Source organism: Crocodylus siamensis, chromosome 6, assembly GCF_052110815.1.
Source record: "Crocodylus siamensis isolate JL-2025a chromosome 6, ASM5211081v1, whole genome shotgun sequence".
NCBI lineage: Eukaryota > Metazoa > Chordata > Crocodylia > Crocodylidae > Crocodylus > Crocodylus siamensis.
The window spans coordinates 95,154,065-95,172,305 of record NC_143400.1 but is presented as its reverse complement, the minus strand read 5'-3'; the positions used below and the strand labels follow the sequence as shown (position 1 = coordinate 95,172,305).

Here is an 18,241-nt window from a genome sequence, read left to right as displayed (position 1 = left end):
GCGGCGGGCGCGGCGCGCGGGGGCCGGCGGGCGCGGCCCCCCCCGCGCCGGGCGCAGTGGTAGAGTCGGCAGCTCAAATTCCGAGAATTGAGCCGTGTTGATTCTTAGAACTGGGGTTCTTAGAAGTGGTGATGCAAGGAGTTTCTAGGAAAGCCCGGAGACCAGGTGATTGCCGCGCCGCTTCGAGCGCCGCGGCCGCGGCTCCCGATTTTACCCTTTAATTCTTGCTTTTGCTCCGCGGGTGCCAATGGCCTTGGCTCCGCGGCGCCGCTCCCCTCCCCGGCTCTATATATACCGCGCCGGGGCAGGTGCTCCCGGCGGGCCGGGGCGCGACGGGGCGCCGCGGCCGCGGGCAGCGCAGCGGGCGCTCGTGGGGCAGGCCGCCCGTGCCCGGCCCCGGCCCCGGCCCCGGCCCCTCGCCTGCTGTTATGATTTCGTGCGGCTCTTGCGCCCGCTGCGCTGTGCTCCTGCGCGGGGCCGGCAGGGAGCTTTTGGGACCCGCTGCTACCTGCTGGGGGATCTCTTCTAGGGGGGCTTTTGGGCTCCCCCTCTTTTTTCTTTCTTTTTTTTCCTTTTTTATTTTATTTTATTTTTTTTTTTGCGCCCATCTCTGCTTGCTGCGCTGCCCTTCTGGGGTGTGAGGGGGGCCTTTGTGGAGCTGTTTCTGGCCGCTGCGCTGCCCTTCTCCGGGGGTTTTACAGGGGGGATCTTTGGGCACGGCTTCTGCGCCCGTTTCTGGCCCCTCTTAATTGGGGGGCTTCGGGGCGGGGGGTTGGCATGGCTTTTGCACCGCTGCCTTGTGCCTCCTGCTGCCCTTGCTCCGCTGCTCCGCGTCCCTCCCTCCCTCCCCGGAGCCCCCTGCCCCTTGGCTCGGCTGCGCGCTTCCCAGGGCTGGCGCTGCTCCGCCACCCCCCGCTTCGATGAAGTGACAGCGGCAGGAGCCGAGATTTGCCAGCGGCGACGTTCCCCCCGAGCCCGCCCGAGAGCCTTGCAGCGGGTCCCGGCGGCAGGGGTGGAGGGCGGCTGGCGGGGGTGTTTGTGTGCGTGTCAAAGATGATTTTCCATTTTTTCATTTTTTTTCCTCTCCCCGTTGCCCTTGCCTTCTGGAAACCTGCGCCCGGCTGGGGTTGGGGGGTGGGGGAAGGCAGGGGCTTTGCACCTGCCTGGGTGTCAGGGGATGGGGCTGGAGCCCGGTGTTTGGGGCGGCGAGGCGTGCGGTAGTGTCCTCCATCTGCGTGACTCGGGCTCGTCTCCCAATGGCTGGATTGTGTCTGTGTTGGGTTTTTTTTCTTTTTTTTTTTTTTCCGAAAAAAAAAAATCATCACTGAGATTTGCTGCGGAGCTGACACCCGCACACAGGCGCACGCACGGCGGCGTTCGGGTGCTGCGGCCGGGGCCGAGTTCTGCACCGATGCACACATGCCCGGGGGTGGCGGTGGGGGGTGTTGTGCTTTCCCCCTCCTCTCTGCGAGTCAGGCCGGTGGAGCCTTGCAACCTGTAGCTGTCTGCTCCTGCCGGGAGACATGGGGGGGTGGGGGGGTAGGGATGGGTGCACGGAAGGGGGAACTGGGGGTGGGCCCACAGGGCATAGGTCTATACGGAGGGGGGCAATTAAGGATGGGTACACAGAGGGGGGAATTAGGGATGGGTACACACGGCTTCTTATTTGGGGAGTGGGTGGCATCCGAAAGTCTTGTCTGGACTTTGGGGGGGGTAGGGGTTGTCTGTCCTGCCTGCGGGTGGGGGGCTGTTGGGCAAACTGGATCCAGCTGGGGATGCCCAAATCCAGCCACTTTGGTGGGGGAGGGGGGTCACCGAGGTGCATGGAGCAGCTTGGGGGGGGGGTTAATTGGGGCTCACCTGTGGGTGGGGGGGAGGCTCATCCCCAGCTCCATGGCAGTCGGTTGCAAAGTGTGGGGGGGCACCCTAAAAGGCAACAATCAGTGCAATGAGTTTGTGGGGCCTCTGCGGATGGGATGCAGGCGGCACCCCCCCCCCCAAGTCCCCTGCTCTCGGGCCCAGGGACAGCCCCCCGGGTTATGCCTGGTGTATGCACTGTTTACTACCGCCGAGCCCTTGGCAGGGAGACAGGCCTCGTAAATCTGCAGCTCAAGTGAAGTTCAGCTTGGCCCCTTTCCACACGCTATTCCTGGAGGTAGCCGCGCGGCTCCGGAGCAAAGAGACCCGCGAGCGCATCGCTTTTCCCGGGGGGGCCCAGTGCTGCTGTGCCAAGCCTGGCCCCCGTCGGCGGGGCGGCACCGGGGCGAGCGTGGGGTCCCCGCCCCGCGTGTCTGCACCGGGTGTCGTGGGGTGGGAGCGGGCTGCGCTGCCCGAGCGTGGTGGGAGACGGGCTGGGGAGGGCAGCAAGCTGTGATTGTGCGCGTGGGATTTTGTGTGTGCATGTGTCCGGGGGGGCAGTGATTGTGTGTAGTTCTTGGGGGGTTTGTTTTTTTTGTTTTTTTTTTGTTTTTTAATTGAAAAGTTCCAGTTTGCTGTGTCTATGCCAGCCGGGACTTGATGTCAACCCCCACTCTTTCCCTCCCCGGTCCAGAAATGGGGGGGCACTGTTGTGAAAACTGAGTGTAGTGTTGCTGTGTGTGGGGCAGCAGTGCCACCTGCCGGCTGTCCAGGGGAGCTGCCTCGCGGGGGGGGGGCGTGTTTTGGAGCTGTTTGGGGGGGGGGGTTGTTGTTGTTTTGTGGGGGGGGTTTGTGCAGTCACAATATTTCGAACAGTGCCGAAATAACCTTGACGGGCTGCGAAGTGGGCAGGGAGCTCCGCAGCACGCGAGATCTTGTCAAGAGCGCTGGCGTCTCCCTCCCGTCCTTCAGCGTGGGGCTGGGGAGGGGAGGTTAGAGCTGGGGCTAGAAAAGGAGCCGAGCGCTGCGTGTGCACACGCGCATGCACGCGCGTGGCAGATCCGAGCCCCGAAGCATGGGCTGGGGCAGGGGAGGGGGCTAGGTCTCATCAAGGTTGTCTGGATGGATCGGGGACCCGTGTCCGCGGGCAAAACGCCGCCGGACTTTGAGTAGAAACTCCTAACTCGCGTCCAGGCGTCCCCCATTCTCCCCTCAAGGACCAAAGCTTTGGAATAATTATTCCCAATATTGCATTAAAGGCCTAAAGGATCAGGACTTTGGGAGCAAACCTGGGCTGCTTCCTGGCAGGCTGGAGGGGGCTTGTTTTAACGGCTCAAATTGCTCAGGGAACCTATTTAAGATCAATCCACCCTATGGGGGTGGGGGGGCTGGTTGCATAGATGTGTTTTCCAGTTTTAAATGCTGGGCTTGCTGGCTTCAAATAGAGCGCCGCACAGTAAGACTACAGCTCTTGCCTTGCACAAGAAGCACCCCCCCCCCACTTAAAATATTCAAAGGCTGCCTAATAATGATTTTGCAGAAGAGCGGATTGCTGCCTTGTTCCAGGAAGAAAAGATCGCGTCTCTAAGCGAGTGCTGGGGTTTTTTTTATTGTTGACTGGCAAAACAGATCAAAGATCTCTTGGGAGAATTTCACTTCCAATCCCCCCCCTCCCCCGTGGGGTCAGGCTGAGTCGATCAGCAGCTATTGCCCGAATAGTTGTTGTTATTAGGAAGCAAAAAAAGGGGGGGGGGGAGAGCCAAAAAATCACGATGCCTCCTAAAAGCTCCTGGCTGGCCAGCTGGGGAAGAGAGACCGAAAGCCTCCCCGTCTGCTGAGCCTGAAAGAAGGCGAGCAGAAACGCCAGGCTGTGGAAAACAAGGATGGGAAGTCTCGTCGAGAAAAATAATCATCATCCTGTTGCTCAGGAGCATTTTAAAGAGCGCCTGAGTGAGATGTTTGCCAGCCTCCTCTGTGGTGGGTTATTTTCCAAGGGGAAAAATTAGACTTTTGACAACAAAGCTAAACGGTGCCACCTAACAGCTTGCGTCGAGATCCCTTCGGCTGACGGGCGAGCGCTGTTCTTACCAGCTTGGGAAAGCAACCACGCTGCAGCAGACTTAAAAGCCAAAAGTCAGGCAGGAGAGGAACTTGGAGAGCTCAGGGACTGAACTGAATGGCTTCAACAAGGAAACGCACGGTCCTTTTTAATGAGGAGGTCTGCGTTAAGCGCTAAGCTGGTCTCCGTGGGGGCAGATGGCAGGGAGCAATGGGCTCAAGCTGCAGCAAGGGAAGCTGAGGCTGGATGTTAGGAACAACTTTCTCGTTAGGAGGGTGGTGAAACATCAGAACAGGTCACCCAGAGAAGTTGGGGACTCTCCACCCTTGGAGGTTTTGAAGACCCGGGGAGACAGCCCTGGCTGGGATGATGGAGTTGGGGCTGGTCCTGCTTGGAGCAGGGGGTTGGATTAGAGTTGACCATCCCTTCCAGCCCTCATTTTCCATCCAATCCCACCTTAAATCCTTCCTACAAGTGAGGTTAGACTATGAATTTGCACCCAGTGTAGGAAGCATCTTCTCTTGCAGAAGGATGCTTATATGGGGGGGGGGGGGAGGAAATACTTCAAGCACTAGGGCAGAAACATAAAAAATAGTCTTTAAAGAATATCTCTGGAAAACGCTGACAACGCCACCTGTCTCCCCACCACCAACGCATGTACAGGTGGCTGCATTTTTGGGTGGGGGGTGTGTGTGTGTGTGTGTGTTTGTTTGTTTGTTTTTATTAAATACCCCATTTCAAATATTTTCTTGATTTCTCGTGAAGAGCTCTGGACAAACACCAGGGCTGCTTGAAAGATCCCGGTTTGTGTGTCCCTGTCGTGGCAGCCTGTTTACTCTTTTTGTTGCATCTCTCCCATCCGAGACAAAGAGGCATTGAAGTCTGCTTCAATTCCTGTCCTGTTTGGGGCTAAAAGCTGCCTGGGGAGTGTTTGCTGCTTCCATTTAAAAAGGAGGGTTGTTGTTGTTATTGTTATTATTATTGTTAGATTTTTACATTTGTAAAATCTAAATTTGGAGCTGCTTCTGCTGCCTCTCCTGGACCTGTCATGCTCGTTTATGGCTTGGCACAGGAGCTCTGGGAACAAGCACCTCTTGTGTGAAGAGCTCCCGTATTTTTTGTTCTAGACTTAGCTTTTAAAGGGTTCTTCTGGCTTTGGAAATGCAGCCAAACAAGTGTAATTTAATCCTTGTGTTTACAGCAGCGAGGGCTGGACCGGGGCGGGTTCGCAGCTGGGTTGGCCGGAGGAACATCCAGAAGTCAGTCAACTTCTTGGGACCGCACACTTGAAGCTGCAGCTCTAGCCACTCGTTTTAACCCCCTTTTCTAACGCCCCGTGCTCTTCTCCAGTTCCAATCCCAGCTGCAAGTCGAAAGCCTGGGGTGTTCCTGGGGGCGGTGGCCGGGTTTGGGACTTCAGGCCTCAAACCCCTCCTGGGAAGGGTGCGGGAAGAGAGGGTGGTCTGCTGCTTTCTCCGGCCCCAGCTCCCTGCCCCTGGCGCATGGTGCCCTCCCCTCTAACGCCAGGGCCCGAGCGCCCCGCCTGCCTGGAGGCTGCCTCCCGCCGCCGCGGGGCAGATCGGTGGGAGCAGCCGGGGAACGGCTCGGTGTGCAGGAAGACTTCCAACGGGGCATCTTGGTGCAGCGGGGGCCCGTGTCGCGGTGGCAGGCGTGGGCGCTGCGGCCCGGAGCACCGCGACGGCTCGGCCTGCGGATGCTGGCGCGTGTGCCCCCCGCCCCGCCGGGCGCTGCAGGCCACGCGCGGCTCCTGCCCGCCCCTGAGCACGGATCCGCACGCGTGTCTCCCCTGCCAGAAAGTCGGGCTGTCGCTTTCCGAGGACACGAGCTGGCCGGGCGGTCGAGATCTGGGGGCTGAAATGCGGCGTGTGGTTGCAGATGTGTAGGCCTGCACACACACGTGTGTATACACACACACACACGTCAACACATCCATGCACTAAATGTGTGTATGCACGTGTATCTTAGCATTGATACAGTCTCGCGCACATAGGTGTGTATATGCATGTGTGCGTGCTTGCCCTCTTCTCCAGCCCCTGTCCCCCTGCCCCAGGCCCCCGGGGGGGACAGTGTCCCTTGCTGCAGGGGCTGGGTCCCTGCCAGAGAAGGGGGAAGCCCCGGCTCTGTCGCAGGGCAGGACATGCGAGCTCAGCTCCTCGCCGGGTTTTTTTGCGGGGGGGAGAAAAGCCTCTGAAACAGCGACAAGAAGTTCTCCGGGGGGGCTCGGCTCCGGCGCATGTGTTTGCGCGGCCCCCGCGGGTGCCAACAGCGCTCGCAGCCGCCGCAGGTATCGATTTACCCCCCGGGCTGCGGGGCTCGGCACCCCCTAGCGGCTGTGGGGAGGGGGTTCAGTTTTTAAGGGCTCTCCACTGGAAACGGAGTCTGCCCCCCACATGGGGGTCTCCCCATTGCGAGCGGGGGGCTGCTGCTTTTCTTTTCCTCTGTGCGGGGTGGGGGCGAAGCCCCCCCCGTGCAGCCCGGCCGTGGGGGGGGGGGTCGCCCCCCGGGTTTGCAAGCTGCGGCGTGCCCGGAGGGGGCAGGGAGCGCCCCGGGCTTCCCGGAACAGCCCTTCCCGGGGCGGCGGGGCCGAGCTCTTCCCGGAACGGCCCCCCCCCCCCCCCCCCCGGGCTGGGATGCGCCGCCGGGATGCACCGCGCAGGTAGCGTGGGGGAGCGGGGTCCCCCGTGGGTGTGGGGTCCCCCCTGCCCCTGCCCCTGCCCCTGCCCGGGGGGAGCGGTTCCAGTCTCCCTCGTGCCGAGACGAGCCACCCGGGACTGGGGGGGAGCGGGCACCTGCTGGGTCGAAGGGCAGTGGGGTTTGCAGAGGGCAGCGCGTGGGCATAGCCCTGCCCTGCCCTGCCCTGCCCTGCCCGGGAGCTGTTTCCTGCGGGAGTTTCTCCCGTGGTGTCGGGCTGCTCCGCCCCGGGCCCGGCGGGGGTCCTGCCCCGTGAGACAGGTGTGCCAGCCCCGGGCTGGTGCCGTCGGGGTAGCTGCCCCCCGTTGCTCCGGGGCCCGGGGCCCTGCCAGGCGCCTGGCCGCGGTGCGGGCGCGGAGAGGTCAGAGTCTGCAGTGCTTGGGAAATGAGTCACTCTTTGTCGAGTGGCGCTGCTTTGCAGATTGGCACCATGTGCGAGCGGGCGCGGGGATTTCAGGGGCCGGCCGGCTCCTCAGCATCCTCAGCCCTCCCTGCTGAGCCGGGGGGTGAGAGGAGAAGGATGAACTTTTTTTTTGATTTCAAGTGTACAAGCTGGGAGGACTTTTTTTTCCTGTAGGAACCAGGACAAGCCTCCTGTCCTTCAGGTGGTCCCCTCGGGTTGTAGCAGTGGATGGATCGCTTGAAAAACTTGCTTTAAAGCATTCAAGACAAAGAGATGGAGAGCTCAATTTTTTTTTTTTTTTTTAAATGAGTTTGGTTTCCTGCCTTCATGACTGGGAAGTGAATGCAGAACTCTGCTCCTCTGCTGGTTTGAAGCCTCCTTGCTTTTAGCCTAAATGCATTAATCATTGATGCAAATTAGGGGGAAATAAAAATGTCTTTTTTTTTTTTTTTTTTTTTTTTTGGCTTTCAAAATCTTCTCTGGCCCTTGCTGCTTCCATCCGTCGGAGCCAGGGGTGAGATCCGGGTTCGGTTTTTACTGACTCGCTGCGTGCCTTTGTCCCATCACTTAATCTCTCGGTGCCTCAGTTTTCCAAACTCCGGCATGGGAGTGCCACTTCTGAGTGCGTAATTGGTGTTTGTAAAGCGCTTTGAGAATGGCGGTGACTCAAGGAGAGGATGCTTTAGGCCTTTTCAGGTTTCTGAGCCAAGGAGAAGCTGCACTGGGGGGGGCGGTTTAGCAGCCCTGGAGCCGGGAAGGGATTAGGGGGATGGGGGATGTGGCTAGGCTCATCTCGGACCCAAGGGATCACGGCGTTCTTGCTTGACTTGACTTCTCCTCCGCCTTCCCCGCTGCTCTTAGGACCCTGAGTCATGGAAATGAAAGGCAGCGTGGCGCACAGCCAGGGCTTAGGATGGAGGGTGTGGAAGAGTCTGACTGGGTTCCCAGCGCCGGCGGTTGCGAGACCAGTGTGCTCTCCAGGAAGAATGGGAGCCTTACTGGAAAGCGGAGGGTTTGCTCTCTCCCGCGCTCGTCCTGCGTCGAAACAGCAAGCCCCCTGCCACAGCCGGTTTACAACCCCAAACTAATCCCGTGTTTTGTTTCCTTGTGTTTTATTCATAGGTTTGAAAGAAACTTTTGGACTGTGAATTAAGGCACTGGGTATGTGAATTTAATTGCATGGCTTTCTAAATGGGTGAATGCAATGTTTCATTAGGCCCAGCCGGCATCTGTGTTCCCCTGTGCGGCCGCACCTCCAGAATAGCGTACGTTTATGTCCTGCCGCTGGGGGAGTGGGGAGTGTAGCTTGCTTTTCGTTGAAAAATTTGGCATTTAAGATGCAGAATTTCAGGCCCAGGGGATGGATGGGGAATGCCTGGAAAAGAATGGACCAAAGGGAGCAGGTTTGGAAGGTGTCAAGCCAAAGCCTGGAGAGCGAAAAGGAGAATAACTGGTCCTTAGGACAGCCGGTGCCATCCTCTACTAGAGGAGCTGGACCGCACGACTGGCTGGGGTCAAGTGCATTGGGCACGAGGGAACCAGGCTTCTGTCTGCATCCTGGCCCCGGTCCCCTGGGGAACGATGGACCAGTCTCCTTCCAAGTGGCACCCGAAAATCAGCAGCTCGGTTCTGTGCTCAGCCCAGGGTGCCAGCAGGGATGGGTCAGGAAGAGCTTTTATTTTCCAATTTGGGCTACGCAGTCTGCAGTGGGGATGTGCAGAGCGGTGCTTACGCTGTTTTGGCCCGGGCAGGCGTGGGTGGAGAGGTCACGGGGGCGGGGTGGGAAGACGGTGCTGCTGGCTACCTAAGGTCTCGTTGCATTCGCCCCCGAGCGAGGGGGAGAGATGCAGCAGAGCAAGCCAGTGAACGGGGTGGGTGGGAGCCAAAGGTGTGCTGCTGCCTGCACCAACTCCTGCTCTTCAGCAAGAGAGCAGCAGCTCTTGGCCCCGCTCGCAATGCCTTCCCGGAGGCCTCCCGGCTTCAGCTTCTCCCCCTCTTGCCTCGCGCAGGCTCAGGATGGCCTCTCCGGCAGACAGCTGCATCCAGTTCACCCGCCACGCGAGCGACGTCCTCCTCAACCTCAACCGGCTGCGGAGCCGGGACATCCTGACCGATGTTGTCATCATCGTGAACCGGGAGCAGTTCAGAGCCCACAAGACGGTCCTCATGGCCTGCAGGTGAGCCGGGCAGCCGAAATCGCGGGGCTCGGAGCCGCGTGGCCACGTCCGGCCGCTCCGCAGGGACTGGAGCTGCGGTTGGGAGCCAGCGTGCCGCTGTCTGAGCGGGTCTGAGATGCTGCATTGCCCGACATCGTTAAACGGATGGGACGGGCTTGTTCCTGGGTCCAGGGGTGGTTGTATGCCCCTGTCTCTAGCCTCCCTGGGCCTGGTAGTATGTCCCCTGCAGCCCAGCTGTGCTTCCCAGTCAGTTTTAAACATGTGGTATTAATATCCCACTGATTTTTATTTATTTTTTTCCCCTCCCTTGCCTGGTTTCTCATTCTGTTGACTGGGTATCTTCTCGTTATCTTCCCCTGTAAATAAAACATGACCCACTTCTATTGTTCTCATGTGATCAGGCGGAGGAAATGAAAGGATTTGGGTTTGGAAGCAGCAGAAAACATCTACCAGGTTTTGTTTTGGGGTGGGGTGTTTTTTGCCTAACTAGCAAGAGACTCCAGAGGTATGCGAGTGGTGGAGGGAGAGAAGGGGAAACACACCAACAAATGGGGCTACGATAGGTGAAGGGGATGGAGTGAACAAATACCCCCCCAAAAGGGAGGCTGCTACCTACTCGGTTACATGATGATTTTTTTTTTTTTTCTGGACCAGCAAAGCAGCTCAGGGCAGGAGGAAGAAGTGGACAAAAAAAGCTTCATTGGGCCCATTTTGTGAATGGGGTGGGCTTGTATGTACCACGATAGGAGTCCTCGGCCTCTCCCAGACATCCATCCACTTGGGAGCCCCCCTGCTGACTTGCAGAGCCCCCACACTGTGCTGTACCCCAGTCAAACGCCCCTCTTCCTCCGCCCTCTCCCGAAGTTTCACTCTCCTTCTCCTCCCACTCCTCCTCCCCTTTGCAGCGGCCTCTTCTACAGCATCTTCACCGACCAGCTCAAGTGCAACCTGAACATCATCAATCTGGATCCCGACATCAACCCCGAGGGGTTCTGCATCCTCTTGGACTTCATGTACACTTCCCGCCTCAACCTGAGAGAGAGTAACATCCTCGCCGTTATGGCCACGGCCCTCTACCTGCAGATGGAGCACGTGGTCGATACCTGCCGGAAGTTTGTCAAGTCCAGGTGAGAGACGCGGGCCCGTTCGAGACTGGGGTCGTGTTGTTGTGGTGGGGTTTTTCTTGGCGGGGAGAATGGCCGGCGCGTCGGCCGTCGTCGTGTCCATGCTAGGGGTGGTAGTAACTCCTTCCCTGCGGTCTCGCTTGTTTGTATAGTGAAGCGGAGATGGCCATGAAGATGCCCCGGGAAGACTTCTTGGCCGGCCGGATGCTGAGCCATACGGAGATGATGGGATACAGGGCCCGGGACGTCTCCGAGAGCAACGTGCCTCTCCGCAACGGATCCCTGTGTGACAGCAGAGCGTTCGCCCCCAGCTTGTACAGTGGCCTGTCTGGGTCCCCCCTTTCCTACACGGGATACAGCCCTATGCCCCTGAGCGGCTTCCTCCTTGACGATGACCTGCGGGAGGTGAGGATGCCGCTGTCGGACCTGTCGCGAGCCAACCCCTTCCCGAAGGAACGGGCGCTGCCGTGCGAGACCTCCCGGACCGTCCCTCCCGAGTACGCGCGGGCCGTCACAGACGTCTCTGCCAACATGTGCCACACCACCGTTTATTCCCCAAAGGACGTAGCCGCCGAGGAGGCGAGGGGCGACGTGCACTACAGCGTCGCTGCTGGCCCCAAGCCCATCGCGTCGTCCGTCCGAAATAACCCCTACTTCGCCTGCGACAAGGTGGGCAAAGAGGAAGAAAGGACGTCTTCGGAAGACGAGATCAGCCAGCACTTCGAGCCCACCAACACGCCCATGAACCGCAAGGGGCTCATCAGCCCCCAGAGCCCCCAGAAGTCGGACTGCCAGCCCAACTCGCCCACCGAGTCCAGCAGCAGCAAGAACGCCCGCATCGGGCAGGGCTCCGGCTCGCTGGCCACCAAGAGCCCCACCGACCCCAAAGCCTGCAACTGGAAGAAGTACAAGTTCATCGTCCTCAACTCCCTCAACCAGAGCACCAAGCAAGAGGGGGCCGAGCAGAACGACATGGGGACCCTCTCGCCTCGCTCCTACATGCCCCTCTCGAACTGCCAGCAGTCGATGGAGCCCGAGACTCTGGACGTCCAGTCCCCGACCAAGATGAGCGTGAGCGGGGAGGACTCCACCATCCCACAAGCCAGCAGGCTCAACAACATTGTTAACAGGTGAGGACGAAACCTTGCAGCCGCGCTGGTTTCTGTTCGTGCGTGGGAGAGCGATGCGTCGGTAGAGTCAGATCCTCAGATTGCTCCTTGGCAAACCCAGAGGAGCTGTTTGAGGTGACACCAATGGAGGATTTAGTCAGCAATGCACGTTGGGGTGGTGGACTCTCCATCCTTGGAGGTTTTGAAGGTCCGGCTAGGCAAAGCCTTGGCTGGGATGATGTAGCTGGGGCTGGTGCTGCTCGGAGCAGGGGGTGGACTGAGGTCCCGTCAACCCTCGTTGTCTCTGAATCTGATTTCCCTACTGTAGCAACACCAGGGTGGTCTGATGGCTAAATCGGGTGGTTGGCTTGGCTGCTGGGAATCCCCTGCTTTCCCTGTGGCAGATTTAGGGTGTGATGTCTTATGCTCGCGTCGCTGTGGTTTTACTAAGAGCTTAGGTAATGGATTTGCACAGAGCTGATCCTGCCTTGGGCAGGGGTTGGACCAAACATGACCTCTCTGGAGGTCCCTCCCAGCCCCGCTTCACTCTGGTTCTCTGTAGCCCTGGGCAAAGCGTCTCGCACGTCGTCTGCAGCTGCCCACTGCACCAGGATGTATGGGAGGCTTTGAGATCCCCAGGGTAAAGCATTGCTGCTCAGTGCACAGCAGAGCATCAGTCCTTGCTTGTATTCACCTTGCACCGGGGCTGCAGCCCTGGTCTTGCACGGGCTGTCCTCACGGGTTGCATTGCTCTTCTTCCCCAGGACGCTGGATGGGTCCTCTCCAAGCAGCGACGGCCAGTCCCCGCTGTACATGCACTCGTCCAAATGCAGCTCCTGCGGCTCCCAGTCCCCCCAGCATTCAGAGATGTGCCTTCACACCCCCGGCTCGACCTTCGGCGAGGAGATGGGGGAAACCCAGTCCGAATACTCAGACTCGAGTTGCGGTAAGGCCACGACCCAGGTCTTCCTCCCTTGCTGTGCCAGCTAGTGGAGGCGAGCCAGAAAAACGGTGGGGCCGTGGCACAACCCTATAGCGCCCTTCCTCCAAATGGGTCTAGTCCCGTTTGAGACCCCAAGAGCATGGTTGCCTCCGTGTCCAGGTCTGCACGGGCCTGGACCCCAAACTTTCCAAACCTTTGGATATGATCATTGGGAGTGCTTGTTCATCCGTCCACCCACAGAGACGAGGCACGGTGTGAGATAAGATCATTCCCCCAGCAGTTCAGGGCAGGAAGCGGAGAAAGCCGCACCCGGCTGGGGTCACCGAGAGGGGAGCAGATCTGGTTGCCCGCGCTGGACCATGTTTTTCCTCGTGCAGCAATGCTCCTCGTGGCCTCTGCGCTGGGAAGGGGTCTGCTTCTGCACGCAGGGTGACGAGGAGCTGGCAATGTTCGACAAGCCCCGTGGTGCAAATCTGAAGATGTGGGGGTTTTATCTGCTGCTCGGAGTCGAGTTGCTCCAGGCGAGGGAGAAATTCTGAATTTAGATGCAGGAAAAGCACTCTCGAGTAGGGAAGCTCTTGTCTTCTGCTTCCTGTTTCTGAAGAGCCTACTTCTCCTCTGTCGGGCTTGTGGGTGGTTGTGTGTGTAGGAGTCGACTGGGGCGATCGGGATGTCTTAGTCACAATGCCAGCTGCATCACAGCGTTGGCTTGGGTTGGGAAACTGGTGTGCCTCAATCATGCTTGATTTTAATTTTTTTTTTTTTTTTGGGCCACCTTGGCTCGATCTTGGACCTCTTATGTCTGCCAAGGGCATCACGAAGGGGCTGCTGATTTTTGCCGAGTCCCAGGCAGGGTCCCCCCGGTTTCCTGCCCTCCCCTGCACCCTGCCCACGGCACATCCCGGGCGTGACTACCCACGTGCTGATCTACATTTTCCTCTTTCCCAGCAGAAAACGGCGCCTTCTTCTGCAACGAGTGTGACTGCAGGTTTTCGGAAGAGGCTTCTCTCAAGAGACACTCCCTGCAGGTGCACAGCGACAAGCCGTACAAGTGCGACCGGTGCCAGGCCTCCTTCCGCTACAAAGGGAATCTCGCCAGCCACAAAACCGTTCACACAGGTATGGCCCGTCGTTCCCATCCAGGCTTTGGGAGCGCGTTGAAGCGGGGCCTCGAATGCCCGAGCATTACAGACCCATACTGGGTCTTTGGGCAGGGGGCTGGACTCGATCTCCCGAGGTCCCTTCCAGCCCTGATGTCTGTGAAATATAGTGTATGCATTGCTGGGGGGGGCACCTGACTCGTGCCTAGGTGCAAGGGCATCTCCGATGGGGGAAGAGCAAAGTTGACCTCGCACCTTGGGGTCAACACAGAGGGCAGCAACGCAACTTTTTAAAATTGCACCAAACGGAGTGCGATTGTTTTTGTCTTTAAAAAAAAAAAAAAAAAAACCCAAAAAAACCCAAAAAACCAAATCTTGTGTTTGCAGTGGAGGCATCCAGGTCCTGCCCAGCCTGGGGAAACCTTGCTGGTAATGGGAGAATAGCTGGGAAGCGAAGGGAATGGAGGGTTAGTCTCCGCTCAGAAATCTTGGGGGATGGCAGGATGTTACGTGGTCCTTATTGACACTTACCCAACCAATTCACACGTCGAAGAGAGGAAGTCTGCGGTAAAGATTTGGCTCTGGGTACTGTGGACTAAACAGGTCTCTCTTTCTTCCCATTTGGACAACAGGGGAGAAACCGTATCGGTGCAATATCTGCGGCGCGCAGTTCAACCGGCCGGCCAACTTGAAAACCCACACGCGCATCCATTCAGGGGAGAAGCCCTACAAGTGCGAGACCTGCGGAGCCAGATTTGTCCAGGTCAGAACTGGTGCTAGCTCCCCGGAGTAGTGGTTTGGGGACAGGGTGGGGTTTCTTCTTGTCGGGGCTGCTTTGCTGCATGGCCTGGGGACGTGAAGAAAAGACTTGGAGAAGGTGTCTGGGTGGAGGATGCTCCTTGCTATAGCAGAATAAAACACGGGACTGCAGACTTTGCTCTTAGCAGTTAGCTTGGCTATTAATCTGACCCTGGCTTTTGCCTCCTGTATTTCTCTGTGAGCTGTGGGGGCTTGGGTTGGGTTTATGTTACAAACATCAGCAGCTGATGCTTAGGAGCGTGCGATATCTAGGACCCCAAGAAACTCCCTGCTGGGTACCACTGAGAAAGGGTCTGCCAGGCTGGGCTGCGGTGTAGGTCTTCACACTCCAGCTGGGGCATCTGAGGAGCCGCAGGAGCAACTGGATAGTCCCTTCAGGCCAAAGCTTCATAGCATGGCTATGACTGGCACATGGTCCATCTAGTCCAGGAGCAATTCGCGTGGCGCTGGGGGAGGCCACCGCTCCTGGGTGATCCAGGCTTGTGCAGTCCAGACCTCTGGGGCAGCGGGAGGGAGGGATGCATCTTCCTGACCCCAGCCCTTGGCCACCAGCTCCGTGCTTTGAAGCTGGGGGGTGTTAGACACCGCTTGCAGGACAGCCTCAATGCAGCGCATACCCGTCCGTGACAGGTCGCTCATCTCCGTGCGCACGTGCTCATCCACACGGGCGAGAAACCGTACCCCTGCGAAATCTGCGGCACGCGCTTCCGGCACCTACAGACCCTCAAGAGCCACCTTCGAATCCACACGGGAGAGAAACCGTACCATGTAAGTGACCCGTGGGGACTGACGGCTGAAGCCCCTTAGGAGGCTGAAGGCTGATGGCCTCAAGACTGACCCCCCGCTCTGGGTGCCCCTGGACAGCCTCGGGCATCCTCAGAAGACCTTTCCCCAAGGTTGCTTTTCCTCTCCCTGTGCAAAGCCAGCTGGTGAGGTGGCATTTAACCCAGACCAGCTGCATGTGGAAGTGCGTGGTGCGCACACCTTGGCTGTATGTTTCTTTTTTTTCATTCCCCTTCCCTACCTAGAGAAGGTCACTGTTCCTTGAGGAGCCTGCAGATTCCCAAGGGATCTTTCCCCTTTTGCTATATGCAGACTAAGGTGCTGGTGAGGAGCGAGGAAGCAAGGTGCAATGCACCTGGGTGGATCTAGGCCCTGCTGGCTTCTCTCTGACCCTGGAGTCTGTGATGTCCCACTGGGCACAGCTTGTCCCAGTGGGCTGCTTTTACCCCTGACCCAGCTAGATCAAAATCCAGAGCGATGCAGCTTAACCTTGAACTGAATAAAGATGGGTACTCATCTGGAGCCAGCCAGGAAAGGCTGCCGCCAGAACCCAGAGTAGCTGGGGCATGGTGAAGCGTCTGGCCTTACCAGTACCACCCCCCAGACTGCTCTCCAGCCCATGGAGAGTGTGAGAAGACCCCCACCCAGCTGTAGGGAGGAGGTCACACAATCCCTCCGGCTGGTGGGATGAGTTCAGATAGACATGGATGTCCCCCCCAGCAGCAGGGACTGTTTAGAGGTTTAAAGAAGACATCCCAGTTTGCTCCTGGCTAGCCTTTTGATCTTGAACAAGCTGCTTGACTGCTCTGAGTGTCCCTCTCTGTGACTGGAGGGGGCGGGGGGCTATGGACCGTGGGGGTGCTCCCAGCTGCTGAGTCATGGGAGCTTGAAATGCACTGGAGGGAAGGTGCTACAGACCGGCAAAGCTGCCACATTGCTTGCAAAAATCCCATTGGGACTTGAACCAACCAGCTGCGAGGCTGAGGCAGAGCTGTCGACTTCTCCATGACATTATCTTGACATGAAAGGGGGACTCGTGGGTTTCTGGAACTCCTGAGACCGGGGCTCGACTTCAGGCTCTGCCACAGACCCCCCAGGGTGGCCGTGGCAAGTCCCTTAGTCCCTCTGTGCCCCCGTTGTCCTGTCAGTAGAAGAAGTATCATGCTCCCAGGGCGTGAGAACGACCCGGAGGTGGCTCTCGACCATGGGGACCAGGGAGTCGTGAGGGCAGCTCGAACACACAACCTCCTATGCAAGCACCCTCCATCTCACCTGCTTTTGTTTCCCTCTCCCCCCGCCCACGCAGTGTGAGAAGTGTAACCTGCATTTCCGCCACAAAAGCCAGCTGCGGCTCCATCTCCGGCAGAAACACGGCGCCATCACCAACACCAAGGTGCAGTATCGCGTCTCCACGACAGAGGTGCCCCCAGAGCTGCCCAAGGCGTGCTGAAAGCGGACGGTGGAGTCAACAATGTCCAAAGGCTACTTGTAACACTTTACAATGTTCATCACGTGATGGAGTGCCTCTAAGCCCATCGTGCAGATAGGTGACAAACAAATATTAACACACACACACACACACACACACACACACACACACACACACACGACAAAAATACACGGGTTTTATTTTTCCCAGTTATGTGAAAGTAAAATAATAATAATAATAATAATAATAAAATTATTCAGATCTTTTTTGTGTATAAGAGAGGAAAAATAACAATAGTCCTTTTACATGTCTGTGCAGTGGAGTGTTGATAATCTCTGGAGTTTGACCTTCACAGCCTGAAGATGAGGAATGTAATTTTTTTTTTTTCGGGGGGGGTGGGGAGGGAACAATTTTTTGGTTTTTCTTTTTTTGTATGCAAAACGTGTGCGTTTTTCTTTTAAAGAGAGATGAATTGTGTATGCTACGAAAGACAGGGCTTTAATGTTTTTAACCAAAGGTGAAGGAATCTATGACAGAGTTGTAAATATATAGATATATATATATAAATAAATATATATATAGATATATATAAAAAAAATAAATATATATAGACCTTTAAAAAAAAAAAAGATATATTAAAAATATATATAAAATGCATTAAAGGCTCAGTTGGTATCTGCAGGCAGATGCCAGCCTGAGAATCTTTATTGTGATAGAGCACTTAACGAGATATTTTAAAGTATTGCATCTTACAAGTAAGAAAATATTTTGTCTAAATGCATCCGTGTATTTGTATTTTTTTGCAAGTGAAGGTTTACAATTTACAAAAAAAAAAAAAAAAAAAAGGTGTGTATTAAACCGACAAAGCTGAAGAAGGAATTTAAAATAATAAGAAGAAAGTGTAATTTTTTTTTTGTTCTAGTTTTCAGTCTGTATATATGTAAAATGTGGTTCGCACGGTGCCTTTCTTTTCAATGGAAGTTTTCAATGTATGGACTACATGAGCCCAGCGTCCTTTTCAAGGTACAGCTTCGACATTTGCAGAAAGGAGTCTGGATTGAACTCTTCAATGGGGAATGTTTTTGGGGGGGTGTTGTCTTACTTTACGTGCTTGTGTTTTAAACAATCTCGGGCGGACAGGGTTTGGGCTGTGTCTAAACTGCATTAATGCGTTCTGTAAAATATAGCTGTACAAATACAAGAATAAAATGAAGAAAAGTAAAGTACACGCGAGTGAGGAGGATTTTCTTGGGGTTGGGGTTGGGTTTTTTTTGAGTCTGCCCAGAAACATCTCGGCCTCGCATGCTCACCCTTGGGATCAGCCCCTGCGTGGTGCCTCTCAAGTCATGGAGGCTTGTAGAAAGGCTTTGCAGGTCTGTCTGCAATCATTGACGGAGGCACGTTAGGATGGACCTGATCCAGAATAAGCAGACTGCGTAGGCTCTGAGCCGTGAGGGCTCAGCCCCCCTGAAATGCCAGCTGCCTTATGGAGGGGTCCATCCCTGAAAACAATATCTTCCATCCTCATACCCAGCGCCACGTATCTGGATTACCGAGGGTCTCCAGATTGGCGTGGCCTCTCATCAGGGCTCCTCGGGCAATAAGAGGTCTGTGTCCCAGATGGTTTGACTACGAATTCCCTCTCCGTTTGCAACCATTCACGACCCTCTCCTAACCTTGTGCCAACCCCGTTTGGTAGATGCATCGGGTTGGGAAAGTACTTGGGG

The 18,241-nt window shown here is 56.7% G+C and overlaps 1 protein-coding gene across 4 annotated transcripts; it reads left to right on the top strand.

Moving 5' to 3' along the window:
* Positions 1-75: 75 nt before the first annotated feature.
* Positions 76-17,740, top strand: BCL6 (BCL6 transcription repressor). Of its 4 annotated transcripts, none has more exons than XM_090053235.1 (10): positions 76-165; positions 8,153-8,191; positions 9,040-9,207; positions 10,113-10,334; positions 10,484-11,461; positions 12,205-12,386; positions 13,335-13,502; positions 14,116-14,246; positions 14,933-15,070; positions 16,392-17,740. In XM_090053235.1, the coding sequence occupies exons 3-10, from the start codon at positions 9,047-9,049 to the stop codon at positions 16,533-16,535; spliced, it is 2,124 nt and encodes a 707-aa protein (XP_089909361.1). In that variant the 5' UTR covers positions 76-165; positions 8,153-8,191; positions 9,040-9,046; the 3' UTR covers positions 16,536-17,740. The 4 variants fall into 4 exon arrangements, with proteins under 4 accessions (XP_089909361.1, XP_089909358.1, XP_089909359.1 ...); XM_090053232.1 differs by having other exon boundaries at positions 13,332-13,502; XM_090053233.1 differs by lacking the exon at positions 76-165 and adding an exon at positions 253-1,040 and having other exon boundaries at positions 13,332-13,502.
* The last annotated feature ends 501 nt before the right edge of the window (positions 17,741-18,241 follow it).

Bases quoted from the DNA above. Each gene is read 5' to 3' on its own strand.
- BCL6 (XM_090053232.1), top strand. From the start codon at position 9,047: ATGGCCTCTCCGGCAGACAGCTGCATCCAGTTCACCCGCCACGCGAGC. The intron at 12,387-13,331 runs GTAAGGCCACGA...CCTCTTTCCCAG, and splicing joins ATACTCAGACTCGAGTTGCG to CAGAAAACGGCGCCTTCTTC. The intron at 13,503-14,115 runs GTATGGCCCGTC...TTTGGACAACAG, and splicing joins CCACAAAACCGTTCACACAG to GGGAGAAACCGTATCGGTGC.